Source organism: Acinonyx jubatus, chromosome B3, assembly GCF_027475565.1.
Source record: "Acinonyx jubatus isolate Ajub_Pintada_27869175 chromosome B3, VMU_Ajub_asm_v1.0, whole genome shotgun sequence".
NCBI classification, from domain to species: Eukaryota; Metazoa; Chordata; class Mammalia; order Carnivora; family Felidae; genus Acinonyx; species Acinonyx jubatus.
In genome coordinates, this window is record NC_069386.1 from 107,667,132 (window position 1) to 107,688,056 (window position 20,925).

At 40.3% G+C, this 20,925-nt stretch overlaps 1 protein-coding gene across 3 annotated transcripts in view; it reads right to left on the minus strand.

The window, feature by feature from the left end:
• Positions 1-20,925, minus strand: part of PPP2R5E (protein phosphatase 2 regulatory subunit B'epsilon) — a 143,686-nt gene that overhangs the window by 54,669 nt on the left and 68,092 nt on the right. For all 3 annotated transcript variants that reach the window (XM_027065874.2, XM_027065873.2, XM_027065872.2), the window contains exon 3: positions 7,708-7,904. In XM_027065874.2, the coding sequence (XP_026921675.1) occupies positions 7,708-7,904 (197 nt within the window). The remainder of the gene's footprint in view (positions 1-7,707; positions 7,905-20,925) is intronic.

Consider the following 20,925-nt stretch of genomic DNA (forward strand, 5'->3'; position numbering starts at 1 on the left):
TTGGTTTGGTCTTGTGAGGAGCAGCAAGATTCAGGGAAAGGCTATTCAAAACCCTTATTACCTATTTATTTAGAAGAGCTCAAGGAAAAGGACACAGTTCAGAGGCAGGAGTCCAATCTTTGGGGTTTAGTCCTCATTCCTATAGTAAAGGATGATTCCAGGAAAGCATTAGGCACAGCAGTTAAGAGTATGGTCTCTGGAGCCAAAGAGCCTGGATTCAAATCCGCCCTGCCTGTTCCCCAGGTAAGTAGCTCTGGGAAAGTTCCACAGCCTCTCTCTACTTCCTTCACATCATCTATAAAATAATATACATAATATTACTATCGATCTCACAGAGTTGTTGTGAAGACTAAATTAACTCATATACGGTAGGTGCTGCAGACAATTGTGCTGCTAACCATGGAATCTGTACAAGTGCTGGTGATCTTTTATGAGCACACACCTTTGCGAAGATGCTATAAAGATTAAGTATACGACTACAACTGTAAATTGTGCAACTATCAGAACAACCTACCAAAACTGACACAAGATGAAACGGAAAATCTAGAGTCAGACATGTATTTAAGAAACTGAATGCACTACCAGAAAAAACCTGCTGAAAGAGAAAACTACGGGCCCAGATGGTTTCACTGGTGAAATCATTCTAACAACTTCATTTTTCATCTGTAGTTACTGCCATGAATGGGAAGACTCTGCTCCTTTCCAATCGTGTATTTTCCAAGAGAGCAGCATCTAGCAGAGCATTGCACGTGTGGTAAAATCAAGCTTAAACCCCTGTGGAGTCAGGTATGTCTTTGAATAGTCAGTCAAAAGCTATGGATCCTCTACCACGAAAATACACAAAACAGGGGTGCCTGGGTGGCTCAGTCAGTTGAGCGTCCAACTCTTGATTTCAGCTCAGGCCATGATCCTGGGGCTGTGGGATGGAGCCCTGTGTCTGAGTCTGCCATGCTGAACATGGAGCCTGCTTGGGATTCCCTTTCTCTTTCTCTCTCTGCCCCCTCCCCCTCTCATGCTCCAAAATTAAATAAATAAATACACGAACAAGCAAGCAAACAAACAAACACAAAATACCCAAAATTCTGCAGTCAACATCAGAAGGTCCACTGACTATAAAAACAATCTACAGACACCCTAGTATGCTACATGAATATTATTAAGTGGGCATTAACTAAAGAAGCACAGTGCAGTTGTTTAAGATTTACAGTAATTAAAGAAAGGACAAAGTGCCTGCCAGTCTCTCTACCCTCTGATAAATTACAAATGGTAACAATACGCTCCTAACCTTGAGCGGCCAATTCTTCCGGATCTCATTCTAAAAATGTCTGTTGATAATCTTCATTATCGTAACCTTAAATTCTTTTCTAAGTAACAAGGAATCCTTCACTTTCCAATTTAATTCTCAGGTCCTGTTCCTATTCTCAAAATTTGCCAATAATTTCAGTTCCTAGATGCCCTTCCCAGACATCACTCAATTCTCTTCCTTTATTTATATTTTCAGTAGCGTAGGCAGCCCATCTCCACCACCATCACCCCCACCCAGGCACCTCCACATGGGTCAGATCTTATCTCCTTCCAGTCTCAAGAGTCACCTCGAAGGCAAATCCTGGCCAGGATGTATGGTTACATTCCTTATCAGATGCCAGAAGATGAAAAATGGAAATTTCACATTTCCCCCTGGTACTTGTCATTCCCAAGGCACTTTTAGATAGTTGTTATTTTATGAAAAGAAACTCTGTCTGTCCTTCAGCCAATAAAGCATGTAGTGAAATTAACAAAGCACTCCTATAAGTCTGTGTAGGCAGACTCTGAGACCTTTAATTGCAACTTCATTATTTTCTACAGAACCGTATTTTTCTATTAAGAGGCAAACCAGAGCTGTGATCTCCCGTTAAATCAAAGGATATATAAAAGATACAACACACAGATAACCAAATGACAGGGTATAATTTGAGAATAGGAAAAACAAAGCTAATGGTGGCCAAGAAACAATAATTAGGACTCAAGGAAAGACTTCAAGAGAAAAGAAAAAAAAATGTTCTAAATATTTTATCTTAAAACTATATCACCTTTGGAAAAATCACATATTCTACAATGGGAGGTATACAGAAATTTAACCACAGATTAGGAGCAGGGCAGACTTTGAAACCAATAAAAGTAAAGACATAAAGACAAAATATGAAAATAAATAACGGCAAACAACCACAGCAACAAGGTATAATGTCTGCAAGAGAAGGCATAAGACTGTATTCTAATGAAGGCAGTATGCCCAAGATTCCATCAGTGTACGTGCAATCACCATCTACAGGCATCATCTCAACTTCCTTATACTTTGAGCGCTCCTCAACCCCCCAGCTCCCACCTGCACCACTGCTCGAAAGCACAGTGGTTCCCTGTACCACCGGCAATTCCATCATCGTTCTTTTTTTCTCCTGTTCTCCTCCCACACCGACAATTCCCAATCTCCGTCTTCACCTTTCCACATCTAGGTCTCCCATAACCTCCAAGTTAACACACCAAAAGTCCACTGCTCGGTTTCCACGCAAAACCCACTCGCCCTCCAGCTATACCTTTCTCAAATAGTGGCATAACAAACCACCTAATTCCCAAAGCTATCCTCACCACCCCTTCCTCTCTCTCACACTGCAAACATCCACACAAATGCCAAGTGGCTTCAATATTATGTGAGTCTCAAATGCCATCCTTTCTTCTCCTTCTCTACCTTCATACCTGTTTGCCTTAGGGCTTTCACAGCTTCTCTAAAACACCCCTTCCCTAATTGATTCCTCTCCGCCTTCAATTTTGGCGCCCTCCAATCTATCTGGCCCACTGCCAGTGCAATACAAATCTGACCATGTCACTCAACTGCTTAAAACTTTCCAATGTTTATCCACTGTCTGTGAGGTTCTTTCAAGAACGGGCCCACACCTGCAGCTTCAACTGCCACCATTCACCTCCTCGAACTCCCCAATAACGTGCGCGCGCGCACACACACACACTCACACACAATGCTGTGACAACACTACTTGTGCTTCTCTGAATCTATCATGGGGCTGGGAAATCCCTTTGCATCATGTAATTCTCTTCTTCATTTCAACACTAGTTCAGCCACTTAGAAAACACACATTCACCTTTTAACACCTACTGAGGCTTTACTTCCTTTGTAAAAAGCCTTCCTTAACCATCTCTACTTACCTCAGACTACTCACCCTCTGTACTCCTTTCTTGCCTTGTATATACACCTCTATTAATACACGTATGACATTTTCTTATATTTGTTCATGAGTATCCCTTCTACCTGATTTTAAGTTTGCTGACAGGGCAGGACCCAGCCTTTTTTTTATTATCAAAATGTAAAAGTGTGGTTCTAAGTCATTCAGTAAACTTTACCTGGAGTTAGCTAAAATAACGTCTTCACCAATGAGATACCATCTCACATTCGAACTATACCCAAAAGTGACGTTTTTGAAAAGGAAGATGTGCACATATAAAGAGCATAAAATACAAAAAGCTCGAGTTTGGGTTAAAAAAAAAAAACAGCAAAAGATTACTGGGAGAGCCAGAAATTCTAAAAAGTCTTTCAAATGGATGCATGGCAACAGAACCAAAGAGAAAAAACATTAGCATAATGTGGTAAAAATACTGACTCAAGGACAGAAGCCTGACACTTGAGATGATACAAAGCAGAATGAGCCAAAGCCTCAAGGAACTACAAGTCCTGATTCTCGTTTTTTCCATCAGATTTGCCCTCAGGTGAAATACATGAAAACAAACCACTTACCTAAGCTACTATTTTGGAAGCAGAATCCATTCTCAATTTCTTAGACTGTGTTGACTGAAAGAATCAGTGGTTTTCAGAGCTGGAAGGTGGGAGCAATCGTCACCGATCCCCTCCATTTATACACAGGAGAAACCGGGGCTTGAGAGGAAATTAATTATTTGCGAGACCTCACCATCAATCAAGTGGACGGTGACCTCCACATTCTCGGTCTCGGGCTCTCTCCACCAGCCCACACAACTCTCCCGCAGGGAAGGTACGCACTACATTGTTTTATCCTGTTTACACATCAAGAGCTGCTTTGCTTTCTGAATTCTAGCAGCCTGGAGGTGGTATCTAGACTTCATTTAAATGCTAAAAATGGCTTCCACAACTCACAGATTACTTTTATCGGTCACTCTTTCCTTCCCCTAACAGATTCAGGTTGGATCAAAGGCTTTTGGTAATAGTGCTAACACCAGAACCTGTCGCTGTAAGTCATCACTCATCCTCGTTTATAAAACCTGGCTATCACTTACTGATATTTCACTAAAAGCACCACCATTTCCTTCACTAATCCTAGTGAAAGTGGTTGCATTTTACAATAACAAGAAAGAATAGGTGGGGACAGTGATGTTTGTTCAACAGGCAGGATCATCTTGGAGTTACAGAATTTGAGAACCATCGAGGCAATGGAATACGACACATCCAGCTGACAACACCTCAAGTCCACAAAAGGAATGCTGGGTTCCACCAGTGATTGTAAAATCAAGTATATAATAACAGAATCGTCCAAACATAGCACTATTGAACTAATGCTTGCCATATGTTAGGGACTATTCCAAGAGCTTTGTACACAGATATTGCCGATCCTCACAAAAGGCCAGAAAAAGGCAGGTGTGATACAGATGAGGAAAGTGGGCAGCAGCAGCACCAGAATTTCTATATAGAAGGGGCCTCCGAGGTGGCAAAATGGAAGGGAATAGAGGGCAACAAGTGGGGACTGGGTTCCAACCCTTCTTACGGAGTGGTTAAGCGGCCAGCTTGCTAGACTGTATTGCAAGATTGTATCTGAGGAGGTGAGGACTTTACGTGCAGAGCACTTTACTTAGGCAGAGTATTCATGGAGCAGCGGAGGTAGGACTATGGTCACCCTTCGCCTGATCCCATGTGCCTCTTAGCACCACACAAAAACTGAGGCCCCAGAGGAAGGACTCCATCCAAGGTGATGAAACAAGTAAGTGCGGCCAGAGCTGGCACTTGAGCCCAGGTCTGTGTGGCTCCAAAGTCTCTTCTCTTTCAGACTCTCCCACACTAACTCCTTCTCTGTAAATGCCCCAGACTGCCTAAGAACCATGTAAAATTAATGGTTACAATTTCACAAATCATGAGATCTGAAAAATAAACTACGCCCCTGAGAACCCTAAACCACCATCTGGAAAGTTAATTTTCTAATGCCCTAGAACAGTACGCGTGCTACAGATTTAACATCTCCTAAGGTAGGCCTCCAGTATATTTTAAAATGCACATTCATACACAACTCACCTGACGGGAGACTTTTTAAAACAATTTTTGGAAGGGGGTTGGGGGAGGGTAGGGGAGAAGGGAAAATAGTCTCCATTAAGAGACCAAAGCTCATTTAGAACCAAGTTGGTTTCACAGGAATAAAAGAATTTTTTGATTATGCCAAATACTGGGTTTAAAAACTAAATATAACCCAATGACATTCAATATCTTAATTTGAGATAATTTGAGAGCCTGAAACACTCACATTTAAGAGGGAATTCATTCACTCGTTCAACGAACTCCTGATAGACCTGCACTAGGAGGTATTCTGGAGGCCACAGAGATGTGCAGGACATAGTTCCTGCCTAGACGTGCTTATAGTCTAATTAGAAAAATCAAATAAAGGTGTGAAAAATTAAAGAGCAGCAAGTGAACAAATTCCAAAAGGATGAATTGCCAAGAGATGAAGGAAATGAAGGTATGGGACAACTCTGAGCTTTTCAGGAAACAGCAGTAGCACCTGACGCCAAGTCTTGAAAGGAAGGGGAGAATCAGAGATGGGGCCCAAGAAACACATGAAGGTCCAGAAACAGGGGGAAAGAAAGGCTATTTAAAAAAAACAAACCAGTAAACATACAAAGGTTCTCACACAAAGGTAAACTGAAGGGTATATAAGGATATTCATAGGATAGTGGTTAAATGAATTATGGTTCACCCACACAATGAAGTATTACACACCTGTAAGACTGAATGAGACAGCTTTATGTGCACTGATATACAGTCTATATTGCTAAGTGAAAAACGCAAGGTGCAGATAAGTGTGTATAGTATGCCACGACTTGTGTATTTGTATCTATATGCTTATATGTGCTTACATATTAATGGACAACCCATGGAATGAGATATAGAAGGAAGTTATACACAGTGGATACCTCTGTTGGCTGAGGAGATGGGTAGGTTAAAACCAAGGGGTAGGTTAAAACCAATGGGTAGGTTAAAACCAAAACTTGCAGAAGGCAGATGGCCTAGAGAAAACCTTAGGTGTCAGGTTAAGAGGTTCAGATAGCATGCAAACTCGAGAGCAGGACTTCTCAACGACAGTACTGTTGGCATTTAGGGCCAGATAATTCTTTGTTAGGGGGCTGTCCTGTGCATCATGAGATGTTTAGCTGCAATTCGACCTCTCTCCAGTAGATGCTGGTAGCATGCCCCTCCCCACCCCTGGGTGTGACTGCCAAATCGTCTCTAGACATTGCCAAAGTGCCCTGGGAAGCAAAACCACCCCTAGTTGAGAACCACTGCTCAAGAGCTACAATGTTAATAGTTCACCTACGAAACATTCTACTAGTATATTCTCATAAATTAACAACAAATGCAACATAAACTCAAACACATATCTGAGGGATACACTGGACATTGTTTTGAAATGATCTTCAGACATCAGTCACAGTTTCTCAAGTTATGATCATTCACATCCCTTCCCAAATCTGAACTATTCATTTTTAACTACATCTACTTCATCACGGAGGTCTCTTTTCTGTATTTGTTGAATACAAATGATAAAAGTTGAACTGAAAAGCTAGACAGTTTTCAGCAGTACAGAGAGAATGGGCCAGATTCTCCAAGGGGCTTCCCAGTGGTTGCACTGACCCTTCTGGATTTCTGCAGCATAATTTCACCAATTAGTGGAAGAGCCCCACCTCCCCCAAAAGAGCACATACTCTCTAGATCCAACATCTTCTGGGATGCCAAGGAAGGCAAGCTTCCCATAGAAATCCAACAGAAAACCATATTTTGGCTCAGCTTTAAAAAAAAAAAAACAACGAATATAATTACTGACCCAAAAAGAACATAATTACTTCTATTATGCTAATAATGTTTCTTCTCTTAACTCCTAATGACCACACAAAGTGCAAGACACTGTTCAAAAATAATGAAAGACATCACCCCAGATTTCAAGATTATAATGGGAATGATTAGTTTATAAAGCCAGGAGAGGCTTTAACTAGATTCTACAAATCACAATTTTATTGAGGTTAAAGCCATTTCTAAATTACCACAGTGAACAGGGAGGGGAAAAAAAAAATCAAGACATCCAACAGGCTTGAGTATTTTTCAAACACAGATCTAAAACTTATGTTGATTCTCCTGTGTCTTTTCTTTTCCCAACGCCAGAAATCCAAGAACACCCTGGCAATCCTGGCTTCATACTCTGAAGTCGCTGGTTCCTCCAGTACTGTTGTAGGTGGAAAGTTGTGGATTTCATTCTCATGAAATCATACTCTTCAAATTCTAGTATTGTTCCGACTACTTTAGCTTAGCTCTCAGAAGGTTGGTTCTCATTTGTGGAGGTGACCTCCAGTGACCTGACTCTGCAATAATTACACCTGTACGTCGCTATGGAAGGTGCTTAAAAGTGTCCGCGGCGAAACAAAGAAACTCACCATTCTAACTACTTCAGGGTAAGTCTGCTCTGTCAAACAGCCTCTGCTTATTGTAATGTAGTCCACCAGTTCATTAAGAGTGGAGCGCTTGTATTCTTTCATTTTAAGATCAGATAGCGTGTCCATGAAGTCAAAAATGACACAGCACTGCTGAAGTTTCTTTAGGAACAGTTCAGGCTGCTCTGAGGACGGAACGTCTAAGAAAAAAAAAGGAAATGGTGTAAGTCTGTCATCAATTTCTAGGTAACAGGAATTCTCTGTGAAAGTTACTTCAAAGGCAAGCTCAAAAAAATAAGAATTCACATGACAACAGTGTTCTTTTTAACAATTACACACGGGCGGGAGGGGATACCATAGCCACTACTTAGGAGACCTTGTCTTTGAAAGCTGCGTGGTACCAACACAATAGACAGCATTTGCTATTCCAAATATCTATTCCAACCAAAGATAGACCAAAATCCCAAGAGCCATTAGAAAGTTGAAGCAAATTTTAACCAAAAACATCCCATGTCAAAACCCCTGAGCCAAAAGCACTGAAAAAGGTCAAACTTCCCATTATAAGGTAAAGCCACAAGTTTTCACTTGGTTTAAATTAGTTTTACTAAAAAAATTTCAAAGCAGAAATGTCAGTAAATTCATTTTAATTTCACGCTGACATCCTTGGTATTTAAAGCAACTGTTGTATGTGTGTTTATATTTTTTGTTTTGTTTTGGCTTGACATCTATGAAGTTTCTTTGTCAAAGAAACTTGGAAAACCAACAAAATGAAGTAATATCAATTCTCTCAAAAAGAACACACCAGTGATGGGACAATAAGAGCAAACTATACTTCAATCTATGCTCTCTCTTATGACCCATCTTATTCCCTTAACAGTGCGAGAAAACCACTAACATCTTCATTAGTATGTTCTCAGAATAAACATCTGTTCTTTTCCCACAAACAGCAGGTCAGACATGTGGTTTGGTGTCATTTCTAAAAAATATATAAAAATTTCAAGTTAAAATTCCTCAGTGAGAATGAAAACCTGATTTACAGCTGGACGTGAAACACATCAAGTTGTAGACAGCCCATTCCATTCCTTTATTTTCACTACTTTATTCCCCAAACTGGATCTTCTCTAAAAAGGCAATGAAATTATGACCAGGCTCCTGCCTTCATCCAAGGTACGTAACTCATTAATCCTCAAAACACTCTTAAAGGTAAGCAGGTGGCATGATATTATTTTCCCAAAAAGAAAATTAGAGACTATCACTGAGGTCGTCCCACAATGAATAAGTTACGGAGCTGGGCCCAGCGCCCAGGTCTCCCACCACATTTCCACACTCCCTTTGTACCACTCAAGAAGGACTTTAACAATGTTTGGCCACTCACTTGCAAGCACCTTCAGTTGCCAGCTTCCCAGTAAATGCTTTCCAGCAGCCGTAAAGCACAGGCCACCTATTCTCTGGAGGTAAGTGCGACAGTTAGCAGCACTCACCTTACAACACCAGCGGCCCTAGCAGAAGGCAGTGAGGGCAGGCTCCTATTTAAAGGGTCCACGTGACTCCTCTCCACAACCCTCTTCCCCTGCTCACACCCCACAACCCAAGTGCTAGTCCAAGTACCCGGGACCTCAGAGATAATTCTCCCAAAACACTGCCTGCTGACATCAACTTTCAGGTAAGCCTAGATGAGAGTGGGCAGGACACCTGAAAACACAGGATTTTCCTACCAGATACAAAGGAACAAGAAGTAGTCAGTATTTTTGAAGGTATGTAGAGCATCACTGCTATTCTTAGTGAAAACAAGTTATAAATTTAGAAATTATTCTTAACCTGTAAGTTTCCTCCCCTGCCACCACCCCCATGGGTCCCTAAAAGCCTAATGTATTACAAAGACTTTGGGATTTAAGCTGTGAGATATCGTATTCTATGTCCCTAGACTTAATCACATTCAAAAAAAAAAAAAAATCTAGCTGAAACTAGTCTAGTCTAAATCTAGTCTAAAACTAGTCTAAAGACTGGGGCGTCTGGGTGGCTCAGTCGGTTGAGCGTCCGACTTCGGCTCAGGTCATGATCTCACAGTTCGTGAGTTCGAGCCCCCGCATCGGGCTCTGTGCTGACAGCTTAGAGCCTGGAGCCTGCTTCAAATTCTATGTCCCCCTCTCTCCCTGCTCCTCCCCCGCCCATGCTCTGTCTCTCTCTCTCCTTCATAAATAAATAAATAAATAAATACCATTAAAACTAGTCTAAAGAGTATAAGAACTGAGTTTAATCAGTTTAATTTCTCTTGAATTGCTACCTGCTTTTAGCATTCAAAATTAATTAATACGTAAACAAAACTAAGCAGCTTATGAAAATGGCTATATATCCATAGCCAATGACTAGTTACATGCATAGGACCATGATGGTTAAGGACTATAGTCCTGCAAGTTCTAAGTCAGACCTCATACCTCAAAGCTGAATGGAAGTTTTGATGCTGCACAGGGAACAAAACAATCTTATTACTGTAACATTAAGGTTAAAATCTTTAAAGGAGATTTTAATTAATCCTATTTTTGATACAGTAACTTTAATAAGGCTTGAAAACCAGACCATTTACATGGAGAACTGCATAACTCAGCACATACGAATTATGAAAGCGTCTATAAGTGACAGCCTTTCCTCCAAAAAGCAAACCATCATTCAAGTAGTGACAACAGTGATTAATCATTGTGGTCGCTGCAAAAAACCTCAAGAGATTCATATATTTGGCTATTTTTAAAATTCAGGCAATTAACATTTGGTCTCTTTTTTTATGTTAGGCAGTTGAAATTTATTCTTAATCCAAATTGACGTAATGTCATAGACAAATGTGAAGCAGGCTATCCATCTGCCTAATGGAATAATAATCGCTTTCATTTACTAAGCACTACTGGGTACATTTATGTGTACTATTCTAAGCATTTTCAAGTATTATATCTCACATAATACCACAACAGTTCTATGCAGTAGGTACTATTTCCAATTTAACAAATGAAAAAATCAAGACACAAGGAAATTCAGTGACTTGCCCAGAATCCTACAGCCAACAAGCAGAAAGACAGGATTCAAACCCAGGCACACTGGCTCCAGAGCAAGGACTGTTCATCATCGTGCAACCATGAAACTCAATAAAAGACAAGAGGAATATCAGACTTCATAAAATGGGGTGTGTGCAAAGAGATAAGAAAAGGAAGAACACAGAGAAATCAACAAGTAATCTCCAACATGCCCCATTCATAAAGGATCAGGCTGAACCCCTTCTCTATCCTCCCTCTAGCCCATTCCCGAGATTAACACACACAGCAATAAGCTATTCTTTATCACAGGCTAAATTCTTCTGAATGATCTCTTCTCCTTAACTTAAATAACAGAAGTAATCAAGACTGACTGAAAGAAAAAGAGGGAGGAGTATTCCTGAAAGAGACAATTCAATTACAGCAACAATTTAAAAAAAATTTCTTTTCATTCTCACTGAAGGAGGACCTAAATCAGCCTGAGCAAAGGGCTCTTGTACTGTCTGGTCCTCTGACTGCCTCAAATAGCTGTGCTGCTCTCAACCTCCTTGCCCTCATCTCCCTAATCCCAGTGAGCTATGAAAACGGGTAATGTGAAAAGGTAGAACAAGCCAGTATCGGAAAAGAAACACTCTGAGTAGCCCAGAAGGTTTCAATGATATAAGTTTAATGTCTTATGGAACCGGTCCCAGAAGCAGATAACAAACATCTTTTAAAGAAACGTTAATCAAAAGTATCAGGTACTAGGTCGGAAAAAGAAGATCATAAATGACAAAAAGCAGAAATCACATAGGCAATGCATTCTAACCATAATGTAATAACACTAGATTTTAACAGTTCAAAGTCACCCACCTCCCAAATGCAAGCCACCTGAGACTCTAACCACTTCTGAAATAACTCAGATTGAAGGAAAACAAACAAATTACAAATTACAGACATTTAGAAATAAATGTAAATTAGAAAAATTAAAGGTCATCTTAGAATCCCAAAGCAGACCAGGCAGTGGATGGATGCTTGTGTCGTCTCTCTTCTAATGGACACCTCTGGTCTACACAGGCTGCCCCTGCCCCCAGGAGAAGAATTCCACAGAATCATAACCATAAATAATGAGGAATCAATAAGTGGTTATATAATACCATGAAGGTCATGAGCACAACAACCCATCCAACCAATGTTAGTATTTCTTTAAAAAGGAGATAACCGAATCAATTCTCATAGTTTTGGATAAGATTCATAAAATCAGATTCTACTGCTCTGGAACAACTCTCAAAATTATGTTGATTTCCAGAATATGTTTCTCACCCAAGAAAATAATTTAGTGACCAGCTAAGTGGTCAATCAACTTGGCAGTTACATTACTCCCTGTACTGTCCCTCTTTTTCTTTTAGCATTCATTTTCTCCCATATGCCTTTTCTATTGCATCTCTCAGCATCCTCCTTCCAATTTTCATCAATAAGCTAGGGAAAAGGACTACTCCCACTTCCAAGGTGTTCATACCCAAATAATTTTAAAATTGACAAGTAACAAGAAGGAATGGGAAAACGAACATAGAATTCCACAGTAGAGGGAGGATGCAAGCTCAAATTAAGAGACAAAGATTCTCCTTGTGTCCAAAGAACAGTCAACAGGAGTGTAAATACACTTTAGCCACACAGCCCAACCTCCCACCTCCGCATTACCTGCACACGTGCACGGGCACACATACACACACATGAACCTCCCCTCACCCTTACTATGATTTCAAGAGCTGACGGTTTATTAGTGTTTGTCTGTAATTAGCAAAATAAACTCATTCCTCCCTAGTCAACAAGCTTCCATTATTCCATCCCAACTAATGTTTGGGGCACAGGATCATGGATCCAATATCGGCCCATCTTCCCGCAGGGCCTGACTCAGGACTTTGCAAAGCAAAAAAAAAAAAAAAAAAAAGCAAAAGTACAAGAAATAAAACATAAACTAGGTGTCCTTTGGGTTTAGTGCTCTAAGACTCCATTCAACTGAAGCTGGTGAAAATCAGAACATTAAATTCACACTTTGCAAACAGACCAATCAAATAAATAAAGAAGGTTTACATCATTATAACATTTATTAGTCATATCATCACAGAAAAAAATGCAAATTCATTTTAAAAAAAGACATGGGCTGGTAACTTACTCACACATAGGCTATTAAAATGAATGTGGAAATATAATGAAAAAACATTTCTCTAAAATGATGTTTGCATTGGAAGCTTCAGCAGTAACATTACTTGAGCTCCTGATGAAAAATATTTATGACCAATTATGTTAATTCAAAAGATCTGCAATAAAATCCTACTAAGAATTAAGAATGCTTTTCACCTGAAAATGTCCTAAGCCATTCCTCAGCCCTTTTACATCCAGTTCTCCCACTCTCACAAAAAATCAAGTTACCAACATAGAGGATATAAACATGGTCTTTGATCCCAGCTCCCACCTCAACCCTTACAACTTTCCCTAAAGTATGTAAATCTCCACCCCTGTCACATACAACCCTCTAAAACTTCAATAAAGTCAACGAGACTTTCATTTGCATAAAGCATATGAAACTGCATTTACAGAAAACTAGTCCTTGATGAACTGAAGCATGGCATGTTAGTACCAGCAGTAAAATGCCTGCCTGACTGTCCATGTGCTTTGTCCAAACCCTTGCCACCTAGTTTACTTCTAAACACAGATACGAGAGGCATTCTCCTCTCGTAGCACATATTTTGGTAAAACTAAATGGAATTCTATTTTATTAGTGAACTATGTTTAAATTAGGAATTGTTTTTGACACCCCCAAAATTGCAGATATAACCAGCTATATTTCATCAAAACGGGGAGAGAAAACTCTAAGTCTTTCTAATGAACCAAGTAATAATATGAGGCTTCATGTCCTATGAACTAGTCTGTAACATGTTGATTGCACAAGCTACTTCAACATAAAGAAACTAACACAGTAGTTAAAGTAGTGAAGACTTCACCATTCCAATTACTTTATTACTGTATTCAAAGCAGTGGGTTCAAAAACGTGTGTTCTGCTATTGATGACCGTGGTGGTGGTGTGGTATTTCCACTACTATATATCTGTATTTTTTAAAAGCATCCCAAGTGATTTCAATGTGAGGCCAGTTTTTAAAGTAATAACTACAAAATCCTTCTCTCATCTTCTTCACCTTTGAAATTCTTTCTCTTTTTAGTTCACTGAAAACTAACCGTGAGGGGCACCTGGGTGACTCAGTCGGTTCAGCCATCTCACTCTTGATTTCGGCTCAGGCCATGATCCCAGGGTCATAGGATCAAGCCCCATGTTGGGCTCACCGTGGAGCCAGCTTAAATTCTCTTCCCTCTCCCCCACTCACTCTCTCCCTCTCCAAAAAAAAAAAAAAAAAAGATAAAAACAGCAATTAAAAAAAAAAAACTAACTGTGAAAACTTGCCATTTCCAAGAAAAGGAAGGTCCCTGGAAATATCTACAACAGTGAAAGCATTCCTTCCTCTCCTGGGCCATAAAGAAGTGAATGTACAGTTGGCTGCTTTTAGAACTCCTTCCAATTTATTAATAAGATAGGAAACACTTGGCTGATTACTAGCATGTGCTTTTCCCACAGGTTCAAAACACGTCTCATGATCTCACGTGAGAGGGAGCCCCACAGCACAGAGCCTGCTTAAGATTCTCTCTCTCCCTTTTCTCTCTGCCTGCCCCTCCCCCACGTTCTCTCTCTCTCTCTCTCTCTCTCTCTCTCTCTCTCTCTCAAAAAAAAAAAAATGAATCAATAAATAAACTTTAAAAAACAAAATAAGTAAAAAGTACATCTCATAGAATGGCTACACAGATGAAACAGTATCCAGTATCCAAAAAATGAGACCAGGGTGTGAGTATTAAACAAGTTTAAGCAATAAACTGAAAAGCAGAAAAGGCCAGTACTGATGCTTCAAGGTAAAAAGAATGACAATGATAATGAACACAGACTAGTGCAAAGCACTATACTAAGCTCCTTACAGGAATCATCCCCCTTTAATCCTCAGAACACCTTATGAGTGGCCACTATTAATATCCCAGTTCTTCAGAAGAAAGGACTGGGGACCAGAACAGCTAAATCACTTGCACAACATTACCCACTACTAAGGGCTGCAGCTGGGATGCGAATCCAGGTCGTCTTACCCCAGAGCCCACACCAGTAACGACGACGATGGTGGTGATGGTGACTGTGATCAATACCACCACCGCCACTGGAGCTCTACGGATAAGCTGTCATGGTTAGACACTTGTTTAAGAGGAGCTGTAATCTAAAAAAAGCAAAGGAAAATCTGATGGACTTTTCTACAAGCATTTAGGTATTTTAAAACGTAAACAGCATAAAATCAGAACCGAACTAGTGATCAATGGTAGATAGGTAACTTAAAGTTCTAAATGACAATATATTAATTATTCTGCTCAGCTTGGACAATCAACATGTATTTGTTATTATTCTTCCGTGGATCTCTCCAGTTTTCCTTTCCCAAAAGCTGAAAAATACCTGCTCTCCACTTATAAGCAAAACCCAAAGGTCACCACTGATGCAAACCAGTGGCTGCAGCAGCAAAATTACAGGATTCAAGGCTCTCATATTATTTTGACACTATGTTCCAATCAGAAGAGAGAAAAACATACATGCACACACACATGTCCACACATACAAAACATGCATACGCACACAACTTTTTTTTTAATTTTTTTTAATGTTTTTATTTATTTTTGAGACAGAGAGAGACAGAGCATGAGTGGGTGGGTGGGGCAGAGAGAGGGGGAGACACAGAATCTGAAGCAGGCTCCAGGCTCTGAGCTGTCAGCACAGAGCCCGACACAGGGCTCGAACTCACGGAGTGTGAGATGATGACCTGAGCTGAAGCCAGACACTCAACCAACTGAGCCACCCAGGCGCCCCTGAACACAACTTCTAATAAATATTTCTGTTCCCAACCCTTCATATTAGCTATCCCTCATGTTTTACCTTCTAATGCCAAGGCAGTCACTGAAACTTGTCAGGACAAGAAATAAAATATTTAAAAATTGATCAATTCCTAATTATAGGTGTAGATTACTTTCCTGCCACCAAAATCACCCACAGGACCAAAGCCACCAAAGCCTCTGGCTAATGCAGACTCCACACCGTTAGCACAGAGCCAGATGCTGGGCTCGAACTCATGAACAGCAAGATCATGACCTGAGCCAAAATCAAGAGTTGGATGCTTAACCATCTGAGCCACCCAGACACCCCATAAGTCTATTATTAATTCATCACCTAAGGGCTTATTTCCAGAGATGGAACCAGGGCCTCTGAACACAAGAAACTCCTGTAGCATGCTGGGCTATTTCACCCCCCACCCCCAAAAAAGGGCTGCAGGACACAGCGTTCAAAAGTATCTTTGTCAATGATTCCCTTTTTTGAGGATTTTCTATATCAATACAATTACAAAAAAGACCAAGCTAACATTGTTTTTCAGATAAAGTCATGAAAACAGTAAGTAGCCACCATATTTTCACTATAATTTCATAAACAGAAAGCTCTTTTGAATAATAAAAGAAGAGAAGGGCAATCTCAGAATAAAAGACAATCCTTCCTCAAAACGGACGGTGGCACGTGCCCATGCACAGATCATCGTGTGTTCTCTGCCTTGCCCTTCCTTCCCTCTACTTAGTGCTCACTTTGCCAGGCACCAGGAACAACTTTCCCACAGCCTGTATCTGGGGACCTTTGGGCCGTATCGCCACTTTGTTCCAACACCTGTCTGTAGCATGGATAACAGAGTTCTAGCCATACTGACATACCAATTTCAACTGTGTTTAGATGACCAGAAAAGCTGAGAAGATAACACATACCCACAATAGTAGAGCTCTTCATTTTACGGCAGCCATGCAGTCCTTAGAAACTACCTAAGATAAAAATTTCCACAAAATTTTATACACACCTCCAGTCAAGAACTTGCCACATTATACTGGTACTTTTTTTTTTTTTAAACCAGTGAATCAAACACGTGTCTTGTTTATCTTTAAATACCCAGATCCAAGGAGGAGTTTCTAGAATATGGTAAGTACACAACAGACACAGGTTTAATCAATAAATTCTACATATTGAATCTTCTTTCTCCATGTTTCTAATTGTAAATTAGAACTTTATTCCTCTAGAAATAAAATTATACTGCAGGATAGAGGGAAAGGTTCAATATGAATATTAAATAAAATGAATTATTCCAATATTTTAATACCAAGTCATAAAATGAAAATTAAAAAATAAGAATGGGGGCACCCGGGTAAGAATGGCAGTGCCTGGGTGGCTCACTCTAGGTCAGGCGCCCAACTCTTGATTTTGGCTCAGGTCACGAACTCATGGTCCTGAGATTGAGACTGAGCCTCCTGTCACTTAGGACCGTCTCTCCCTCTTCCTCTGCTCCTCCCCTACTCATGCCCCTGCACTCTCTCAAAAAACAAAACAAAACAAAATAAAACAAACAAAAAAACACCTAAGGAAAGATGGACTAAGCAAAGTAAATCAGAGAAGGACAGATACTATATGATTTCACTTATATGTGAAATGTAAACAAGCCGAACTCTCAGAAACAGAGACCAGAATGATGGTTACCAGGGCCTCGAGGGTGAGGGAAATGGAGAGACGTTAGTCAAAGAGGAACAAGCTTCCAATTATAAAATGAGTACGTTTCAGGATCTATGTATATAATAACATACACTTGAAAGTTAGAGAGATCTTAAACATTCTCACCACAAGAAAGAAATAGTAATTATGTGACCAGATGGAAGTGTTAGCCACATGCTTACACACCTTATACAATGTTACATGGCAGTTACGTTTCCAAAAAGGTGGAAGGAATGAGAGAAGGAAGAAAAGACAGACAGACAAGGATGGTTTTTAATGATACAATATTTATGAGCATAAAAAGGAAATAATAGGCCAGGTTCCTTGACAAAAAACTAGCTAAAAAAGGCAGGTCCTTAGTTTCTTGAAAATATCACCTCCCCCTACCAATCTAATAAAATAATGTCTTCTTTTCTAACACTTCATTAAAAAAAATCTAGTTGGGGGGCGCCTGGGATGCTCAGTCGGTTGAGCACCCAACTTCAACTCAGGTCATGATCTCACAGTTCATGGCTTTGAGCCCCTTGTCAGGCTCTGTGCTGACAATGCAAAGCCTGCTTGGGATTCTCTCTCTCCCCTTCTCTTTCCCTCTCTTTCTGCCCCTCCCTGACTCATGCTTTCTCTATGTCAAAATAAATAAATAATTTTTTTGAAAAAAAGGCAAAGTGTCGGCAAAATTTCTTTTAAAAAAATTTAGTTGAGGGGCGTCTGGGTGGCTCAGTCAGTTAAGCATCCGATTTCGGCTCAGGTCATGATCTCACAATTTATGGGTTCAAGCCCCACATCGGGCTCTGTGTTGCCAGCTCGGAGCCTGGAGCCTGCTCCAGATTGTGTGTGTGTGTGTGTGTGTGTGTGTGTGTGTGTGTGTGTGTGTGTCCCTCCCCTGCTCACGCTGTGTCTGTCTCTTTCTCAAAAATAAACATTAAAAAAATTTTTTTTAATTTAGTTGATTTCTAAAATAAACAGAATAGTTTTTACTCAAGGATGAGAGAAAAAGACTCAAAATGAAGATGAATGTACAACATTAATGAAACAGTATAATCTGGAATGCCCTCCACAGCAAAAATAACCTGATAATTTTGCCAAGTGTGCCATTAATAAATGAAAAGGAGGAAGGTTTAGGGGTGCCTGGGTGGCTCAGTCAGCTGAGCATCTGACTTCAGCTCAGGTTATGATCTCATGGTTCATGAGTTCAAGCCCTGCATCAGGCTCTCTGCACAGAGCCTGTTTCGGATCCTCTGTCCCCGTCTCTCTCTGACCCTCCCTCATTCACACTCTCTCAAAAATAAATAAATAGTAAAAAAAGAAAAAAGAAAAGTTGGAAGGTTTAGTGCAAATGGCATAGGCTTTGCATTCACTTATTCATTCACCAAATATTCAATGAAATCCCACGAAGGGCCAAGCACTGCTGGGATAACATAACGAAGACACTAAAATTCCTTCCCTCAAAGAATTTTACATTCTAGCACAAGAAGACAAGTAATTGCAAGTAAAAAAAATAAATACGGGGTGCCTGGGTGGCCCAGTCTGTTAAGTGTCTGACTCTTGGTTTCGGCTCAGGTCACGATCTCCTGGTTCACGAGTTTGAGCCCCACATCAGGCTCTGTGCTAACAGTGCAGAGCCTGCTGGGGATTCTCTCTCTCTCTCTACCCTTTCCCTGCTCATACTCTCTCTCTCAAAATAAAGAAACTTAAAAAAAATGAACGGGTAAATGAATGAATGAACGAGTGAATACATTATATGGTATACACTATGGGGGAAACCAGTATGCTGAGCAGTGGTATGCTGGGGGCGGACAGTATTCACCTGGAAGACAGCATCTGAGCAAACACTTGAAGGAGGTGAGGCAGTCAGCCCAAAGGGCATCTGGGGGAAAACGGGCCCAACAACGGGGATAGAAAGTGCAAAGGAACTCTGCAGCAGGGAGCGTGCTGGTGAATCTGAGCATCTGCAAAGAAGCAAACGTGGCTGGATCCACATGAAAAGTGAAAAGTGGGGGAGATGGATCAGAAGAGTGAGGTATGAGTAGCGTAGGTCATCTTGGGCCTTGTGAATCGCTTTTAGACTTTGGCCTCGACGCTGGTCCTGAGCTGGAATCGTATCTTTACTGTTTACTAGGTGACACTGGACAAGCCACTTATTTCTCTGAGCCTTAGTTTCCTCATCCATAAAATTGAGGAAATGTACCTCCCAGGGTTGAGTGAGGATTAAGTGAAAAAGCCATTTGTAGGATGGAAAATGCTGTTCACAAAGTTGTCACTCATTTGACACACATCTATCAAGTACCTATAACATACAGCATAGAATCAATTCCTTGTTTCATAGCTCTCATTAAAACTATTTTCTGTATAGAAATATATTTAGCATTTTTGGCATAGCTTTAAAATTATTTTTAAACCACTTAATAAATTCTGAAGCACTTCTAGAAATATTAAATTTTTGTTGAAATTTTATTCTAATAATATCAAACTTTAATCAAACAAAGGCCATCTATAGTATTTAAAACCCTCACACACCATAATTCATCTTCTCTTCCGCACTTGGCTTTTGAGACCAGGAGAAAGTCATAAAATCATAATCTGATAAAAAGAAATTAATAGGGGGCGCCTGGGGTGGTTCAGTCGGTTGAGCATCCGACTTCGGCTCAGGTCATGATCTCACGGTTCGTGGGTTCGAGCCCCGCGTCGGGCTCTGGGCTGACAGCTCGGAGCCCGGAGTCTGCTTCAGATTCTGTGTCCCCTCTCTCTCTGCCCACCCCTACTTGTGCTCTGTCTCCATCTTTCAAAAATGAATAAACATTAAAAAAAATTTTTTTAATAAAAAAACTTTTTAAAAAATGAAATTAATAGAACAAACTCCCAAGATGTACACAAGAGTCAACATTGTTGTTCTAGCTGAGTTCCAAAGTATGAGCCAAAAAAACCTTCAAAAAGACTATTTTTACTTATGTTGTGGTTATAAGGTAAAGAAATAAATTAATGGAATTACAAATGTTCGGCAAGCACTCCCGCTGAAGGAAGGAAGGAAGGAAGGAAGGAAGGAAGGAAGGAAGGAAGGAAGGAAGGAAGGAAGGAAGGGAGGAGGGAAGGAATAAAGAAAGGGAGAAAAATAAAATAAAAGATCACATTATTTTCAAGTACTTCAGGTACTTGAGGGCTTCCCCTCCCCCAGAGATTACTTCTACAAGGGATAAAAAATGGCCTGTGTACTTTCCATTTGTTTTGAGGATTAACATCAATGTGAATCAGTTCAGGATGGGATGAACCTGCAGCTACTTTAACAATACGATACAAGGTTTAAAAACAAATTAGATAGATGCATAGAGAAACAGATATCACATTAACATCAATTAAGCCCACTGCCTATTATTTCACAACGTAAGTTGACACCAACAAAATCTTTAAGCTTAAAAAAAAAAGATTTAAAGCATAAAAAAGAGTCAATCCAATGCTGCAATGCCAGCTTAGAGATGCTATTTCTGAACCTCCGTTGGGAGTTTTAAATATGAGCCCTTAAGCTCCTGAGAGTGACAGGACTGAGGGACTACACTGATGGAATGACCTCTA